Below are 17,872 nucleotides of genomic sequence, written 5' to 3'. Positions count from 1 at the left end.
GAACTTAAAGACATAGCAACTAAAATTATCTAAATAATTTATCAAGCTCAAGTACTCTAAAGTTCTTCAGGCTGCTGCAAGACTCTCAAAGTCTTTTTGAAGCAGTGGCAAGTCTGTGTTTCAGCCTGATTCCCAAACAGCTCCTATTTAAACAGGTTTTTGCTGTTATTCTTATTGTGAAGGTTGTAAGACAAGTTCTTCTAATTTTTTCCTGTGCCTACCTAAAATTCTTATTTTAGAATCTTAAGTTTAAAAAAGAATATCTATTGGTTTGGGGAAGAGGAACAGAGGAGAGAGAAAAAGAACATTTAGTCAGAAGCCCCCAGTGCTTCCTCACCTCAGGGAAACAAAAACATTCCACCAATGGGGGCGCCTGGGTGGCTCAGTCAGTTGAGCATCCGACTTCGGCTCAGGTCATGATCTCACAGCTCATGAGTTGGAGCCCCGCATCAGGCTCTGTGGTGACAGCTCATAGCCTGGAGCCTACTTCAGATTCTCTCTCTTTCTCTCTCTCTCTCTCTCTCTCTCTCTGCCCCACCCCTGCTCACACTCTGTCTCTGTGCCTCTCAAGAATGAATAAACATTAAAGAAAAATTAAAAAAAAAAACAAAACATTCCACCAATAAAAATAAGGAATAATGAAATGCTGCCAGAAGTTGGGAGGAAATTTCCAAGGTAGATGGAACTCGCTTAAAATGGGCCTATTCATATTATGCCAACCCAGAAGTAAATTAAAAGGCCCATTACTCCTCTGTTACTCTCTGTCACCTAATTAAAGAGGTCTAGAATGACAGCACTCTCACAACGAAAAAGTAGGCAATAATTCCTAAATGAAAGTGCTATCGCTTCTCTACACAATTCTCTACCTCCAACTTTTCTTAAATCAAGACCTCTTTTTTCCAAATCCTAGGAGATGAACTCCTAAAGCAGGGGAGTGGGAAGGGACATGGGGCAGAAATTCTAAAATGGGGAATTAGGGGACTGTTAGAGGTTTATTATATTCTGGGACTGGTAGTTCTGTGCAATGAAAGCACAGTGCATGCAAAGGGAGATAAGGATGATACAGGAAGAGCCTGGATAGCACATTTATTTGATCTGTAACTTTTCATACACACTGACATTACTGTTCAGGACGGCAGGCAATGGGAACTAGAAAGGATCTTCTTTCAGTCCAGCAGAACAAAGCATGTCAGATACTGAAATCTAGGTTGGAGAGCTGTTATATCAGCTCACCATCCAGCTACCAATGTGAAGCACCCAGTTAACAAAGACAGAGAATATGGGCAATCCACCCACACACAATGTGAGCAAATTCCAAATACGCACTCTACCCTTTCAAGGATATATAAACAAATAAGCCTGTGGAAAAAAAATACACCCAGGCAAAAGAAAGATTATGAAGATTCCGAAAGAACTAATCTCAAAAATAATTTTCTGGGGACACCTGGGTGGCTCAGTCGGTTAAGTGTCCAACTCTTGATTTAGACTCAGATCATCATCTCATGGTTCGTGAGATCAAGCCCCACATCAGGCTCCCTGCTGATCATGAAGAGCCTGCTTGAGATTCTCTCTGCCCCTCCCCCATTCATGTGCGTTCACATGTGCGGACTCTTTCTCTCAAAATAAATAAAATGCACCTAAAAAATAATGTTCTATAAAAATCAGAATAAAATACAGAAAATCACTTGGCATCTCAACAGGATGCACAAAGTCATGGTTGCTATAGAATAAGAACAGAAAATCATAAGGAGCCCAAATGATATGATACGATGAAGGAAGAAGACAAAACAATTAAACGAAAACTAAAAACATAAAAGAATACTTCAGATCCGCTATGGGGGGCAGAAAACAGTAAAACATTATATCCATGACATAAAGGGAAGCCTTGTGAGGATCTCTGAGAATGCAGGGAAAAAGACAGGATACAAATAATGAGAGAAAAAACAATTAAACACAAAGAAAGGAAAGCCAACTTAAGGATCGTCACCTTTCCTTAAATGTAATATGCATACTTCTGTGCCTTTACAAATTCTCTTACTTTCTTTGCTTATAATAAACCAGTGCGGTAGGCGGAATAATGGTGCTCAAATATTTCTACACCCTAATCCCTACAACCACCTGTGAATGTTAAAGGGACTTTGTACATGGAGATTAACCCAAATTTAACAGGTGGGCCCAATCTAATCACATGTGCCTTAAAAGCAGAGCACCTCTTCTGGCTGTAGTCAGAGAGAAGTGTGACAACTAAAGGTGGATCACTGAGACCGCCAATGTTGTTGGCTTCGAAGACAGAGAAAGGGGGCCACCAGTCGAGGAATACAGGCAGCTGACAGAAGCTATGAAGAAAATAGACTCCTCTAGAGCTTCCAGAAAGGGATGCAGCCCTGCTGAGACCTTGATTTTAGGCCAGGGAGACTCATGTTGGACTTTCTGACCTATAGAACTATAGGATAGGGCCACTGAATTTGTGGTCTTTTCTTACAGCAGCAATAGAACACTAATACAATCAGCTTCTTCTACCTGCAAAATCTTTTCTCTGCCTTTAAAATCCAGTTTCAAAATCACCTTTTCTGTGAGATCTTCCCTGGATCTTCAGGAAATGAACACTACTTTTTTTATGTTCCCCAAATACTCCATCATACCACTATGGGACATGTAATTGTTTGAGACAAGCCTTTTTGTCTTCTAGACTAGAAATTCTTCAAGGATGTGGACTCTGTTTTCTTTTTCTTTGTATCCCCAATGTGTAGCAAAGAACAGGATTTGGTAAATATTTGATAAATAATGACAGGAATAAAGACACTGTGCTCATGATAATTGTGCTTTCCTGATAACTGTACCTTCAGATTCACATTCTATACATGGAGTACTGTTTTACCTTTTGTTTTTTAATCCATTTGTGAGCTCTAGTAAACTGAAAGGCATTTAGTAACAAAACAAACTGGAAGGCATTTTAATGTACAGACTTCAATACTATTAACATATACAGTTTGTCTTTACATATGTAAGAAAATGACAGGGCAATGAAGAGACAACAAATGACGAGACAGAGTCTATTACTCTCTTACTGCCCTCAGCTTCTCTGATTCTCATTTGTAAAATGAGGATATTGGATGCGATGATTTCTTTGCAAACTCCCTATAATATTGGATCCAGGGAATTATGGGATATAAAAAGGTCATAAAATATAAAAAAGTGACAGGTCTCAGTAACCAACAATTTTCACTTTTTTAAAACTACCTAGCAGCATTTCTGAAATCTGAGAGTTTGAGTTGAATTGAATGATAGCACTCATGAATTCTGACATTCTCCGTGGCTGGGGACTGCAAAATTCACTTTGCTTATGCACCTTAAAGCATTGCTCTGTCTTTTACATTGAAGTGCTAAAACTAGGACAAAGTACAAAGGATATGTAAGTTACTGTCATTATTACCCTGAGGGGACATGATTAAGATACATCTACCTTAAGATAGGTAGACATATACCTTTGAACCACTTTCTTCAACTTATCTTCCAAATACAAAGCAGAAGATGCGTAGTATGTTTAGGGGACAGAAAACAAAGGTAAAAGGCACATGAATGCAAGACATGAAAGGCAGAACCTAAAGCATGTTACCTAGCAGCAAAATAGCTCAAATCTATAGAAGAAGTACTGATTTTAAATTTACTTGTAGGGTTTCGTAGTTTAGCAGAACGTGCCATCGCAAGATCAAAGTGGGCCTGGTCCGCATTCTCACACAAATTGATGATTCGGCACAGGCAATCGGCAGCGAACACCCGAGTGGCCCAGCGAGGTGCCACGAAGGGCTTTGATTTATCTTCTTCGCCTAGTGTGGTGAACATGGTATCATCATCCATTTCATCTTTCTTCTCAGATTCCTCATCTTTTCCACTACTTAAGGGAGTTGCAGTGCTCATATCTATAACACAAAACAGCATATTATGACAAATTTCCATATAGCAAAAATAATGTTATAGAACTTGCATTCATGTTAGAAGATTGCTAATAAAAAAGGACTAAATTCTCATTCCTTTGAAAACAGTAGAATTGGTAAGTTAAAAAAAAACAACAATCAGAAACCAAGCAAAGAGTAACATAAAAGCCTTTTACATATTTCACTAGTTTTACATACTATGTTGAACTATGGAGTAACTGGGGGTTTTCATACATGAAAATTTAGTTTGAATTTAGCTGTTTCCCCCAAATCAAAGAAAGCATATTACTTTGTAATGTAATTTAACCTTCAACATTTATATAGGGATTTATAGATTAAAATGTATTAGTATTTTTAAATGCAAGCTCAAATTTAAATCTATGTATCTCTATATCTTTTTATGTATCTGTATCCATATATTTACACATACAAATGTATATGAGAGGGAAAATATTCACTATTTTATATATTGAATACATACCACTAGAAGCTGCCAGGACATCTTTACAAAGCATTAGCCAATGCGAAAGTTTTTCTACAGCCAGTGATGACAGCATATGCCCCAAAGTATCGTGAATATCAGAACATAATTTTCTATCTGTCTCCCGGTCTAGCATTCCAAAAAGAAGCCCTTCAAGACCAGTTTCTGTTATATTAACACCTTGGTGCCGGCAATGGATATCACTTCGAGAACTAACTCCAGGTGCAAAAGGACTGACATCTGAAAAGCAAATTTTATAAATGAACTTGTACAGGATTTTGTTGTACACTAGAGGTAACAATTACGTTAAATACCAACGCTTACATGTAAATTCAGGATTACGACAAAACAAGCTAGCTACACATACAATTTATGTTCTCCAGTTTACATACATATCCTTAGGTTTAGAATTTAATCTGACAATAAATCTCATCTTTAAGACTGATTATTCTGAGGTAGTTTAAACAAATCTCCAGGGAATGCTAAATAGATATATATTTCACGTAAAAAAGAAAAAGTGTGGGAAAGAGATATATTTCTAGGTAGATTGAATTTAATGGCCTAAAAAATAATTACTGCTATATTTGTTGGAAGAACAAATTGAAATTCATTCAGTCTTATAATTCAGATTTTTAAAAATCTGGCTTTATAAAGCCAGAACACAAATCATAAATGGATTATATGCTATACGAACACTTAAAAACTGGGAAAGTCCTTTCCAAGAAACATACAATCCAAAAGTAATACTGAATGGCGAGATGGATAAAATAGGTGAAGGGGATTAGGAGGCACAAACTTCAAGCTATAAAGTAAGTCACAGGGATGAAAAGTACAAACAAGGAATACAGTCAACAATATTGTAATAATGTCGTATGATGACAGATGGTGACTACACTTATCATGGTGAGCACTTCATCATGTACAGAATTGTGGATCTCTATGTTGTATCCCTGAAACTAACATTGTATGTTACTTATACTTCAACTAAAAAAGCAATATTGTTATAAGATAGTAAATGTCTTGCTTTATCTGAAAATCCTTTTGTTCTTATAAACAGCAAAACTTGTACAACAGGTAGCCTTAAGAATGAACACCGTGGGGGTACCCAGGTGGTTCAGTCGGTTAAGCATCCGACTTTGGCTCAGGTCATGATGCCATGGTCTGTGAGTTCAAGCCCTGTGTCAGGCTCTGTGCTCACAGCTCGGAGCCTGGAGCCTGGAGCCTGCTTGGGATTGTGTGTGTGTGTCTCTCTCTCTGCCCCTCCCCTGCTCATGCTCTGTCTCTATCTCAAGAATAAATAAACATTAAAAAAAATAATAATAATGAATACTGCGAGCTCCGAAGTCTAAAGTCCTCTGAACCTTGAAGAGAGTGAGACAGATGGATGGAAACTGAAAAGTGACTCTTTTAGTTGAGTCACTCCAAAGACAAATGAGGGGTGTCTGCAGAAAACAGCCACAATGAAAGGAATTCAGACAGTAGGAAAAGTCAAAAGAAAAGGTTCCAAGGAAAGAGAACATTAGTGAGAAATTAGACCACAGAAGCTTAATTTTCACTTAGCAGCAGGTAATATGTTCCCATATCAGGAATTATACTTCTATAACATGAATTTTCATAGCTACATAGCAAACCACTGAATTAAGAGGACATTGATTAACTCATTGAGGATGAATTCCTAAAAGGGGAATTGCTAGGTCAAAGGGTAAGCTGACAAAAAATACTGACAAATCCAAAAAATTTGTATGACTTTACATTTCTTCCTATCTGCAGTGTAAGACATTTGTCTTCTATTCATACCTCTCCCAACGCTAGTTATAATCATTATTTTTAATCTGGTCAGTTTCATAAAAGAAAAATGCTATCTTATTATTGCACTGACTTATAACTTAATTATTATTTAATCACTGGAGGTTGAAAATATTTCCTATGTTGATACTTGTTCTTTGATAAAACATGTTTCTTATGCTCTCATGATTTCTGTAGATGCAAAAGACAGTTAACATAGCAGGCCTGAGAATACTTAGAAAGGCCTGATATTCAGGTTAGCCCTCTGTTAGCATCTGAGAGAACTGGGTTTCAGGAGGGTTCCCACCATTTCCTGGTAAAAGTGGCTCACTATGCCTAACCTGTTTGTACAAACAGTATGGTTTATGCCAAACATCCGCCTGACTTTTGAACATCTGGGCTTTTGAAACATGCTAGGCAGACATATCCTGTCAACCAGTGCCCAATAAAAACCTTGGGGACTGAGTCTCTGAGAAGATTCCCTGGTAGACATTTCGTGTGTGTTGTCAAAACAGATTGTTGGGGAGTCAAGCAGCTCCTGTGTGACTTCATGGGGCAGGGGCGCTTGGAAACCTGAGCCTGGTTTGCTCCAGATTTCACCCCAAGTACCTTTTCCCTCTGCAAATTTTGCTTTGTATCCAGTTGCTGTAATAAACCATAGCCATAAGCACGACTATATGCTAAGTCCTCCTACTGCATCATCAAATGTGGGGTGGTCTTAGGACCCCCAACACACTAAGCTTTTAAGCTTTAAAAATATTAAAACAGGGGCGCCTGGGTGGCTCAGTTGGTTGAGTGTCTGGCTTCAGCCCAGGACATGATCTCGCGGTCCGTGAGTTCAAGCCCTGCGTCGGACTCTATGCTGACAGCTAGGAGCCTGGAGCCTGCTTCTTGTTCTGTGTCTCCCTCTCTCTTCCCCTCCCCTGCTCATGCTCTGCCTCTCTCTCTCTCTCAAAAATAAATAAACATTAAAAAAATTAAAAATATTAAAACATAAATATACACACTTCAATAAATAAAGCAATAAATACATTTTGCAAATATTTCCCCCTCTTAGTTTGTCTTTCAACTTCAATGATGGTGGCTGAATGTAAACATTCTAAAATTTTGTATCTTGGGCAGCCATGGTGGGTCAAGAGGATCGGTACTGGGGGAGGTTCAGCAGGACTGAGCGAACTGGGAGTATACTGAGGTCATCAGCAGCAGCATCAACAAATTGTGGACTTTCTCAACTCATTTGATACATCTTGTTGTTCAAGACTTGCAACACTAAACTGACAGCCTTTGAACAGAGACTAGAGTACACTGAAGCACGGGTGACAAAAGGTGAGACCTAGCACCGTGCCATGCTGCTGCTGGGAGGCGTACCTGGGAAAGGCCCCAGCAGCCTCCGCTCCTTCCTCTCTCCTTAAAGAGCAACAGGGCTTATTCTGGTTTTACTTTTTTCCAAAGCGTGGCCTTTGGGCCCTGCCACATACGTTGGTGTGTGATGTGGCCCTGCCACATATGTTGGTGTGTGTGGGAAGAAGTCCAGGGGCACTCTCAGAAACAACATTAGGCATTTTACCTTTTAAGTAACCATTTTGTAGAATTGTTTGTCAATGCATTTGAGGCCGTGCAGAGCCAAACGCCTGGGACTCTTTGTTAAGGTCCTCCCCACCTCCTTTTCTCTCTCTCTCTCTCTCTCAGACTTTCCTTATAGCTCCCATTGCCTCTGCATTGGTTCTATAAACAGTCTTTGTCTCCTTTCCACCTTTGGAGGGGAGGGGGGTGGAGTGGAGCGGTGCTGGCTGAGAACACTTATGCCCTGGCAAGGTGGCCACCAGAGAATGTTGTTGGTAACCCACCAGTTTCTTGTCCTTTTGGGGAGGTCAAGGCCAGGCCCCCACTTGGCTTGAAGGGACATTTTCAGAATTTTCTTTCTGTCACTTGGGGTGTCTTTGCCTCTCATATTTCTCTAATAAACTCCTCAATTTTTAAAAAAGATAAAAATAAAAAAATTAAAATAAAATTTTATATCTTATTCAGGAATATTCTGTAATTACTTTTGGTTCTATGTTTTCTCTCTTAAAAGCAATAATGTTTATTGTATAGCTTCTTTCACATTTCTACAATACAGTATATTTGTTAATAGAGCTCCTACACTATGCTAAAATTGAAGATATTTTAGTATCTTGCTTCTTAGTACCCAAGCAACTTCTATGCCTTTGAAAGCTCTAGTAAGTAAAAATTTTTCTCTCACAATAAGGAAATATCTGTCAATTAAGCTCTGAAAAAGTTCCCAAGCAACCAATCCCTAGGGACCAGAAGACCAAGTATGAAATTCAAGTTATACATAAAACCCCCCCCAAAACAGAAAGAATTGAAGAAAGCAAAGATCTACCTTTTGCTACCCAAACATGTACTGACATTTCTTGTTTTATTGGTTACTCTAGCTTTACCTTCTTGAGGAAAAGTTGCATCACTTTTCAAAAGGGACCAAAGCTTTCAGGTACCCCCCAAATAGATCACTGCTCTTTCCAGAAGTCTATCAGTGATACTGAGCAACATCCTTAGAGTTAGTTATCCTTTATATATAGCTAAATCATCCTCAAGGCATGGCACAAGTATCTTGATATTAAACGCTGTTTAGCTCCAAACCTTAAAAAAGGTAAAAGTGTAAAATTACCAAGAAAACCATACTGGAATTTTTTGGGGCATGTGGGTGGCTCTGTCAGTTAAGCATCTGATTCTTGATTTCAGCTTGGTCATGATCTCAGAGTTGTGGGATCAAGCCCCATGTCAGGCTCAGTGCTGAGCGTGGAGCCTGCTTGGGATTCTCTCTCTTCTCTCTCTGCCCCTCCCCTGCTTATGCTGTCTCTGTCTCTCTCTCTCTCTCTCTGTCTCTCTCTCTCTCTCAAAAAAATCAATAAACATTTATGGGGCGCCTGGGTGGCTCAGTCAGTTGAGTGTCTGACTTTGGCTCAAGTTATGATCTCACGGCTTATGGGTTCGAGCCCTGCATCAGCCTCTGCCCTGACAGCTCGGAGCCTGGAGCCTGCTTCAGATTCTATGTCTTCCTCTCTCTCTCTCTGCCCCTCTCCCACTTGCTCTCTCTCTAAAAAATAAATAAAAACATAAAAAATATATAAATAAATAAACATTAAAAAAATCTTTCTAAAAACTACACTTGGAGGTGTTTTCTAAGTGATAATGGTTTTATTTTATTTTAAAGGACAGGAAGAATGACTATCCTTGAAAGCAAAAATGTTACTTAAAGAGCAATACTCCTGTGAAATGGTTAAGTATTTAAACAAAAAGAATAATGACCGATAAGGTAACTTACTAGTACCACTGTTCTCCTTGTCACCTGCATTTTTGGCTAGGCTCATGGCATATTCACAGACTTCCGCAGCTTCTCTTTGGGCGAGCTGCCGGAGACAAGCCACGGCTGCGCGTCGAAGCAGCAAATGGGAACTACATAAGTGAACCTGTAAACCATAACATATTAGACAATTTTTTTAAAAACACTGCGATCTCATTTACCTAATGAATATATATTAACACTTTACTTGGGAAGAGGCTCTTCGTTGAACAACATCAGTTGTTAAATATATAGCCAAATAAATGGCCTTTTGGAAAAATAATAATACCAATAAAGCATATAAGGAATATTTTAGTGGCCAAAATAACTGTCCCAAGACCTGGTCACTAAAGACCATACAATATACTTACATAAAAATCCAGATGGATCTCTTGCACATCTTATTTTACACATGGTCCTACTAAATGTTGTCATCCAAAATTTTTAACTGCAGGGGTGCCTGAGTAGCTCAATCGGTTAAGCATCCGACTTCGGCTCAGGTCATGATCTCATGGTTCGTGGGTTCGAGCCCCGCATTGGGCTCTGTGCTGACAGCTCAGAGCCCAGAGCCTATTTCAGATTCTGAGTCTCCCTCTCTCTATGCCCCTCCCCCACTCATGCTCTGTCTCCCTCTGTCTCAAAAATAAATAAACATAAAAAAAATTTAAAAATTGTTAAGTGCATAAAGATTATATGTAGTCAATGAAAAGTTAGCAAGGAATGAAAGCAAAGAAGGGTTGTTTATTAAAATAAAAAAAATCAAGCCAATATTTACACCTGGAAACAATTCCAAAATGGGCCCTTTTGGAAAAGAATTGCTTTTCATCTCAAAAGATCCTGAAAGACATTGAAAGAATCAATGTAGCACACTTTAATACATGAAGTATAAGACACAGCATAACATGATGATTAAGAGCTTGTGCTCTGATTGCTAGACTGGGTTTGAATCTTGGTTGTCATTTACTTCTATGTGACCTTCGACTAGTTACTTAACCTCTCTGTGCCTTGTTTGTCCATATGCAAAATGTGGAGAGTAATTCTTTGCAGGAATATAGTGAAAATAAAATAAGTTAATGCAAGTATTTTGCTTAGAACAATGATTGACATACTTACTCAATACAGATTAGTTGTTATTACCATAAAGCTGATTCACCAAGAAAATATTAAATTAGGTCCCATGAGCTACTTCTTAAGCAAGGAGATAAGAAATGTAAGTAATATATGTTAGTAAAAAATCTCATCCAGAAATAGCGAAAGGGGGAATAATTACATGGAATACACCACCCCTTCACAATGCTAGATAGTATATTTTTATACTACCAATATAGCATTTTTAATTCCAGATATATTTGCATAAAATTCATAGCCCGTGAAACTTATACCAAGTATTTAAAATATATATCTATATCTATCTATATATATACACATATATATATGTATATATATATAACTGAGGAAAGAAAACCTGACAGATTTCTTTCAATAAAATGTTTTATTCACTCCATTTCCTTAAAATTAAGACATTCTGGAACTTTCAAATATCCTCTAATTAGAAAGCTTAAGCATGGTCACATGAGATGCGAAGAACAAGTCACTTAGTCTCTCAGAGTTTCTGCCTTTGCATGTGTACATTGGGGACAATACCCACCCTATCTTACATGATTGTGGTAAGAATCAAATGATTAAATATATATAAACAGAACATCATAAAAATTTAATTTAGTTGCAACTAAATAGAATTGTAGCTAAGAGGGGTGCCTTGCTGGCTCAGTCTATACACCATGCAACTCTTTATTTTGGGGTCGTGAGTTCAAGCCCCATGTTGGGCACAGAGTTTACGTAAAAAAATTTTTTTTAATATTAAAAAAAACTGTAGCTAAGAAAATACATTCAACAAATGTTGATTGGGAGAGCTGAAGAGAAAAAAATAGAACACTTTTGTTTTCAAAGTACTTTGAATACTCCATTTTAATGATTCTGAGGCATATATATTTTTTTCCATTTGAACATCTCTAGTATTAGAGATGCAAATTACAATCGATGGTGTCTTACAGTCACTGTAAATCAGGTAAAATAAAGACATATTTGTTTGAATAAATATTTGATAAAAATATGTGGCTTCCTAATGTCCCTCCCTAGCTCCTTAGAGATAATGAGAATCTATAGTGACATCCATCATTATAGTTTCATTTAGCCTCCTCTTGAACTTTATATAAATGGAACTATGTAGTGTGCTCTTATGTCCGACTTCTCAGAAATTTATCTGTGAGATTCATCCAAGTAACTACATTTCAGTTTGTTTTTATTGCTGTATAGTGTTCTGTTGAATATTATATCACTATTTATCCACTGCTCACTGGTAGACATATAGGTCATTTCTGGGTTTTGGCTATTTTGAATAACCAATCAATGAACATTCCTGCACATGTATTTTGGCACACATATGCATGTATCTCTTTCAGCTATTTACTTAAGACTGAAGTTGCTGGGGGCACCTGGATGGCTCAGTTGGTTAAGTGTCTACTTTTTTTTTTTTTTTAATGTTTATTTTTGAGAGAGAGACAGCACAAGAGAGCGCGCACGCATGCATGCATGCATGAGTGGAGGGGCAGAGAGAGGGACAGAGGATCTGAAGCAGGCTCTATGTTGACAGCAGCAAGCCCAATATGGGGCTCGAACTCAAGAACCGTGAGATCAAGACCTGAGCTGAAGTCAGACACTCAACTGACTGAGCCACCCAGGTGCCCCAAGCGTCCTACTCTTGATTTTAGCTCAGGTCATGATCTCACGGTTCCTGAGATTTGAGACCGCATCAGGCTCTGCGTAGACAGTACGGAGTCTGCTTGGTATACTCTCTCCCTCTCTCTCTGCCCCTCCCCGCTCACACACTCTTTTTCTCTCAAAATAAATAAGTGTAAAAAAAAAAAAGCCTATAAAAAAAAGAGTGAAGTTTCTGGGTCACAGCATATGCATATATTAAACTAGTTTAGATTATGCCTAATTGTTTTCCAAAGAAACTTTTTTGTCTTATATTTCACAAACTTCAGGAACATTGTGTTGCTTACTCCTACAGTAGACCTCCACCTTTCTATAAAAATGCCTGTTATTTTATACTTTACATCATCTTGCTATCTCTTGTTGCATCCACCGCATATACATCCTGGACAACTGGACGTCCCCTGCTCTGACACTGATGACCTGGGCATTCAGTCCAAGTCTTTTTCTCACTGACATTTCCTACAACTATCCCAGATGACATCAATGCCTATGTGTGGAATACTTCTGTCAGGACGGGAGAATGAGGAACTGTGGTTACCTGGTAGAAAAGCAGTTGCTTGCCAAGAGGGAAATAACAATATTTCAGGGTGGTGGTTGTTCTTTCAAAGACACATTTTGAATAGTTTTAACATCACACAAATTTTAACACTTTTATATCACTTAAAGATTACTATGGTGAAACTCACCTCTCAATACATTTGCTGAAAAAATAAATCACATTTCATTTGTGTGAGGTATTACACATGGTATCACATAATATTGCCATTTCTGATGTCAATGATTGAGTAGGAATAAACACGAAATTTGTAAAAATCTGAACCGATTTCACTAATTTGGATGAACCCACGTGTGGACTAATTTTCAGTGTTGAAAGATCTGGTATGGAGACAGCACAGGGGCTTTTGGCAATGTGGAAACAAGACAACCCCTTGCATGGCCCCTTTTCTCATCGCTTCCCTGCCAAGCCACCTCCTTCCAACCAACTACCTGGAATCTCACTACTTAGCCTCTTGGAAGAGGTTCAGGAAAGTGCTCCAACACACCTTGTAATAAAACCCTTGGTGTTCTGCCAAGGGAATCAGTTTGGAGGCTCATTGCACAGCCTGTGGCTTATTGATAACCTCTACTGAGATAAGGAAACTCATGTTATTACTTTACCAGATCCTCTTAAATGTGCTCTATTTCATAAGGTCAATGCCATAGTATAATTATATTTAAGGAGAAAAAAATGGAGAGAGGAATCAGACAACCTAAAGAATACATGTCTGTGTTTTGTCAGTAACCTACATTTGTCAGTAACCTAAGCTGTATCACGTAACAGAGTCACCTTGTTCAAGAGATGCCATCAATGCCCTCGGAGCTTGGGCATTAAACCATGGTTTTTGGCAGGATGCTACGTATCTTGTTGCAGAATGCAATCAGATATGAACTATTAATCGACTATTTTCTTTGCAGATGTTTTTTGTACACATTTCATGTGCATCTGGTTTCTGCCCTGCAGCACTCTGAGATTCTGGGATGGTCTAGGACGGATTCACATTCCCCTGGTCTATGGTGAAACAAGAGTAAACCTTATTGCGTCCGTTAAATATGCCACATCAGATATAACAACTAATATGTTGGCCTTTCAGTCCCTTCACCTCATTCTGGGTAACCTCCTCCCTTTTTCTCAGCAATATCCTCCCATGGTTACATCTGTAGCACCTTTCTTTCTCCTTGTATATCAGCCTCATACGGTCTTTTCCTTCCTCCTTTACTGAAGTGAGAGCTCATAATCTCAGCACTATCTTGTTAGTATCCTTATTTCTTTCATCCTGCTGTCATTTAACTGAACCTGCTTGGCCAAAGTCCAACCATGAATGTACCAAAGCATCTATCTGGCTGCTCAGTGCCTGCGCTCAGTTGATTACAGGTTTTGGAGAAAAATCCTACAAGGTGAACTGCTACCATTACAAATCACACACTGGAGCCAAAAGGGTCACTATTCTCCGCTGAAGCCTTAGTCCTACCACAGAAACTCCTATTTCTCCAGTTAGTTCAATCTCCCACATCCCACTCCTGTCAAATTTCTGGCCCTCTTCTTTGCTCTTTTGTTCATAAAACTTACCTTCCCTTTTACGTGAAAGTAAAAGTCATTGGATGATAACCCCCCAACTTCAAGCCACCAAATTCATAAACTCATCTGTATGTACACTCATCCTCTCCCCCTTTCTTCATGCTGTACCGGGAGAGAGATTCTCTTCCTTGTGCCCTGAGAAGTTTATCCCATTAGAAACCTTGGGTGATTAATTATCTCTCCACTCTCCGTCCCACACCTTAAACTCTCCCACCCTACTGGTTCCATCCCCTCAGCATTTAAACCCTCACATCTCACTACCATAGGAGAAAAAGTCCATCTCCCCCTTGACCTACTATCTTCAGTCCTCTCCTACAAAGTGAACTTCCGGAAAGAAGTTTCTATTCATATCCCACCATTAGCCCAATGTATTTGGGCTTCCATTGGTACCACTCTGCAAGATGAGCTCTTGCTAAAGCCATCATGTGACAAAAGTCAAAGGACACATTATAGCTCTCATTCTTATCTCTTAACAATATGTTATAGCAGCCCACTCCTCTAATCCACTTGGCTTCCGTGAACACTACAAACTCTATTTTTCCTTTAATCACTCAGATTGCTTCATATTTTTCCTAATTCTTTTTCTTTCCCTAAATGTTATATGCTGGGTTCCTCATGCAGCACTCTCCCTGGTGATCTTATCTACTTCGGTATTTAATGCCCATCTAAATGCTTATGCCTCCCAAATTTACCTTTCCAACCAGACTTCTCTTTTCTGAGCTCTAGCTCATGAAACTAACTAAATGTCTAAAACTGAATTCATTACATCCACCTTTCCCAACCTTCTCCTATTCTGGTGTTACCAATCTCAGAAAATTATATTACTATGCGCAAGTCAGGAACTTGGATTATATCCTTCTCCTTTTTCCTTACAGCCCATTAATCAACGAATTGCACTGATTCTTTCTCTTAAACATCACTCAAATCCATTTATTTTTCTGCATTCTCATTGCTACTAATAGGGAGCAAGTCATTACCATCTCTCTCCTAGACCACCGTATTTCTCTCTTTTTAAAAAAAAATTGTTTAATGTTTACTTATTTTTGAAAGGGGGACAGAGTGTGAGTGGGGAAGTGGCAGACAGAGAGGGAGACACAGAATTCAGAGCAGGCTCCAGGCTCCGAGCTATCAGCACGGAGCTTGACATGGGGCTGGAACTCATGGACCATGAGATCATGACTGGAGCTGAAGTTGGACGCTTAACCAACTGAGCCACCAGGCGCCCCACCGTAATTTTCAAAGCCAAAAAAGTCCAAAGTTTTACTAAATCTAGAAAGTCTGCATGATCTCTCACCTGGCTAACTGTCCAGCTTCATCCTGTGCCTGGGCCCTATCCACCCCTTCTCTCTCAGCCTAACCACACTGACTAAACAGTTTCTTGAATGTATCACACTCCTTCCCATCTTGGGACCTTTCACATTTTTCTCTCTCCCTAAAAATAAATGCTGTCTATACCAATACCATACTTTCTCTCAAACTAACTCTTATTTATCACACCTTGAATATCATTTTTTCACTAACTCAAACTAACTCTTATTTATCACACCTGAATATCATTCAGAAATCTTTTCTGAATGCCTGGATTCTGACAGGCTCCCCTGTTACATGTTTTCCTATAGCCCTTTCTAGCAATTGTCATATTGGTAAATAATTATTATTGACCATGTTCCCTTGTAAACTATAAATTTTATATGACAGAAACTTCATCTTGTCTCATCTATAAAATGTATTCCCAGTACTTTGCATAGTACATGACATATGGCAGTTTCTCAATAAGTATTTATTAAGTGAACAGATTAATGACTGTGATGACAGCAACTGCCCCTCAGAAGTTATCAATCAAACTTTAGGAGACAAAATTCTGAATGGGAAAAGCTAAAAATATGATATATCCTTAACCAAGACATAAACAGCTCATCAAAATATTTCTTAAAAGGTGAAAAAGGAAACCAGTAAATAAAACGAACAGTCATAAAATGACTACTGAAGCTGAATCTCTAAGATTCACAATCTAGGAAACTTCCATTTTTTGTTTTGGGTCTAGTTTAATCTTTTGGGAAACAAATCTGGGGCTCTCTAAATAAATCCATGAATGAGGGGTGCCTGGGTGGCTCATTCAGTTGAGCATCTGACTCTTGGTTTCGGCTCAGGTCATGATCTCACGGTTTGAGAGTTCGAGCTCCACGTCTGGCTTGGTGCTGACAGCCTGCTTGGGATTCTCTCTGTCTCTCTCTGTCTCTCTCTGTCTCTCTGCCAACTGCACCCCCTCCCCCCAACCAGCCGCTTGTGCTGTCTCTGTCCCTCTCAAAATAAATACACTTTGAAAATATTAAATAAATAAATATATAAACGAAGCAGCTTTATACTTACACACAGGCTAGGAACAAGACTAGATAGGTTGACATGTCGTGGTGCAAACATGTGAAGCTGCTGAAGGCAAGAAATGGCAGCAGCCTGAACAAGGGAATCTGAATGGTCCTGGGTTATGGCACAACCCACCAAACAAGAAGAACGAATGGTGGAAATTGTTGCTCCGTTCCCTAATCGAAAAATACAAGAAAATGCAAAACACAATTATTAGTATTACCAAAAATATTCCTAGAAAACAATTGTCTTCTAAATAACCTCTCTTTCTGATTACTGTACAGTTTTGAAGACAAAAAGTCTACGAAGTCCATAGAAATGATATCAAAACATGATTGTCTATCAATGACAACAATATATCCCTCCAGGTTTAGCTAGGTTTACATATACTCTCTAGGAAACTATGTTGTCTTTTAAATCCATCATTGTTTTATTTGAAAGAGACAGAAAATTCCTCATTCTGTTTCTCTGTTCAACCAATATTATCACGACAGTATTTAATAACTTTAAATCATATTTTCCTAAGAAGATTAATGGAAATTTTTACAGAGATAGGAAAAATAATTGTAGTATTATATACTATCTGTATAAAAATGGCTTAATTGCTGGGGCGCCTGGGTGACTCAGTTGGTTGAGCTGACTTCCGACTTCAGCTCAGGTCATGATCTCACAGTTCATGGTTCAAGCCCCACATCGGGCTCTGTGCTGACAGCTCAGAGCCTGGAGCCTGTTTCGGATTCTGTGCCTCCCTCTCTCTCTACCCCTCCCCCACTCATGCTCTGTCTCTCTTTTTTTTTTTAAATTTTTTTTTTAACGTTTTATTTATTTTTGAGACAGAGAGAGACAGAGCATGAACAGAGGAGGGGCAGAGAGAGAGGGAGACACAGAATCGGAAGCAGGCTCCAGGCTCTGAGCCATCAGCCCAGAGCCCGACGTGGGGCTTGAACTCACGGACCGCGAGATTGTGACCCGAGCTGAAGTCGGATGCCCAACCGACTGAGCCACCCAGGCGCCCCATCTCTGTCTCTGTCTCTTAAAAAAAAAAAGAATAAACCTTAAAAAAAAAATGG

The 17,872-nt window shown here is 38.9% G+C and overlaps 1 protein-coding gene across 1 annotated transcript in view; it reads right to left on the bottom strand.

Moving 5' to 3' along the window:
* Window positions 1-17,872, bottom strand: part of HEATR5B (HEAT repeat containing 5B) — a 100,688-nt gene that overhangs the window by 38,657 nt on the left and 44,159 nt on the right. Inside the window, exons 21-24 of the mRNA XM_043604167.1 lie at window positions 16,809-16,978; window positions 9,527-9,671; window positions 4,417-4,656; window positions 3,669-3,920 (exon numbers count right to left, since the gene is read on the bottom strand). Coding sequence (XP_043460102.1) covers window positions 3,669-3,920; window positions 4,417-4,656; window positions 9,527-9,671; window positions 16,809-16,978 — 807 coding nt within the window. The remainder of the gene's footprint in view (window positions 1-3,668; window positions 3,921-4,416; window positions 4,657-9,526; window positions 9,672-16,808; window positions 16,979-17,872) is intronic.

The sequence above is a fragment of the Prionailurus bengalensis genome, chromosome A3, assembly GCF_016509475.1.
Source record: "Prionailurus bengalensis isolate Pbe53 chromosome A3, Fcat_Pben_1.1_paternal_pri, whole genome shotgun sequence".
Taxonomy (NCBI): Eukaryota; Metazoa; Chordata; class Mammalia; order Carnivora; family Felidae; genus Prionailurus; species Prionailurus bengalensis.
Note: the sequence above shows the minus strand (reverse complement) of the source record. Positions and strands in the feature narration are given on the sequence as shown.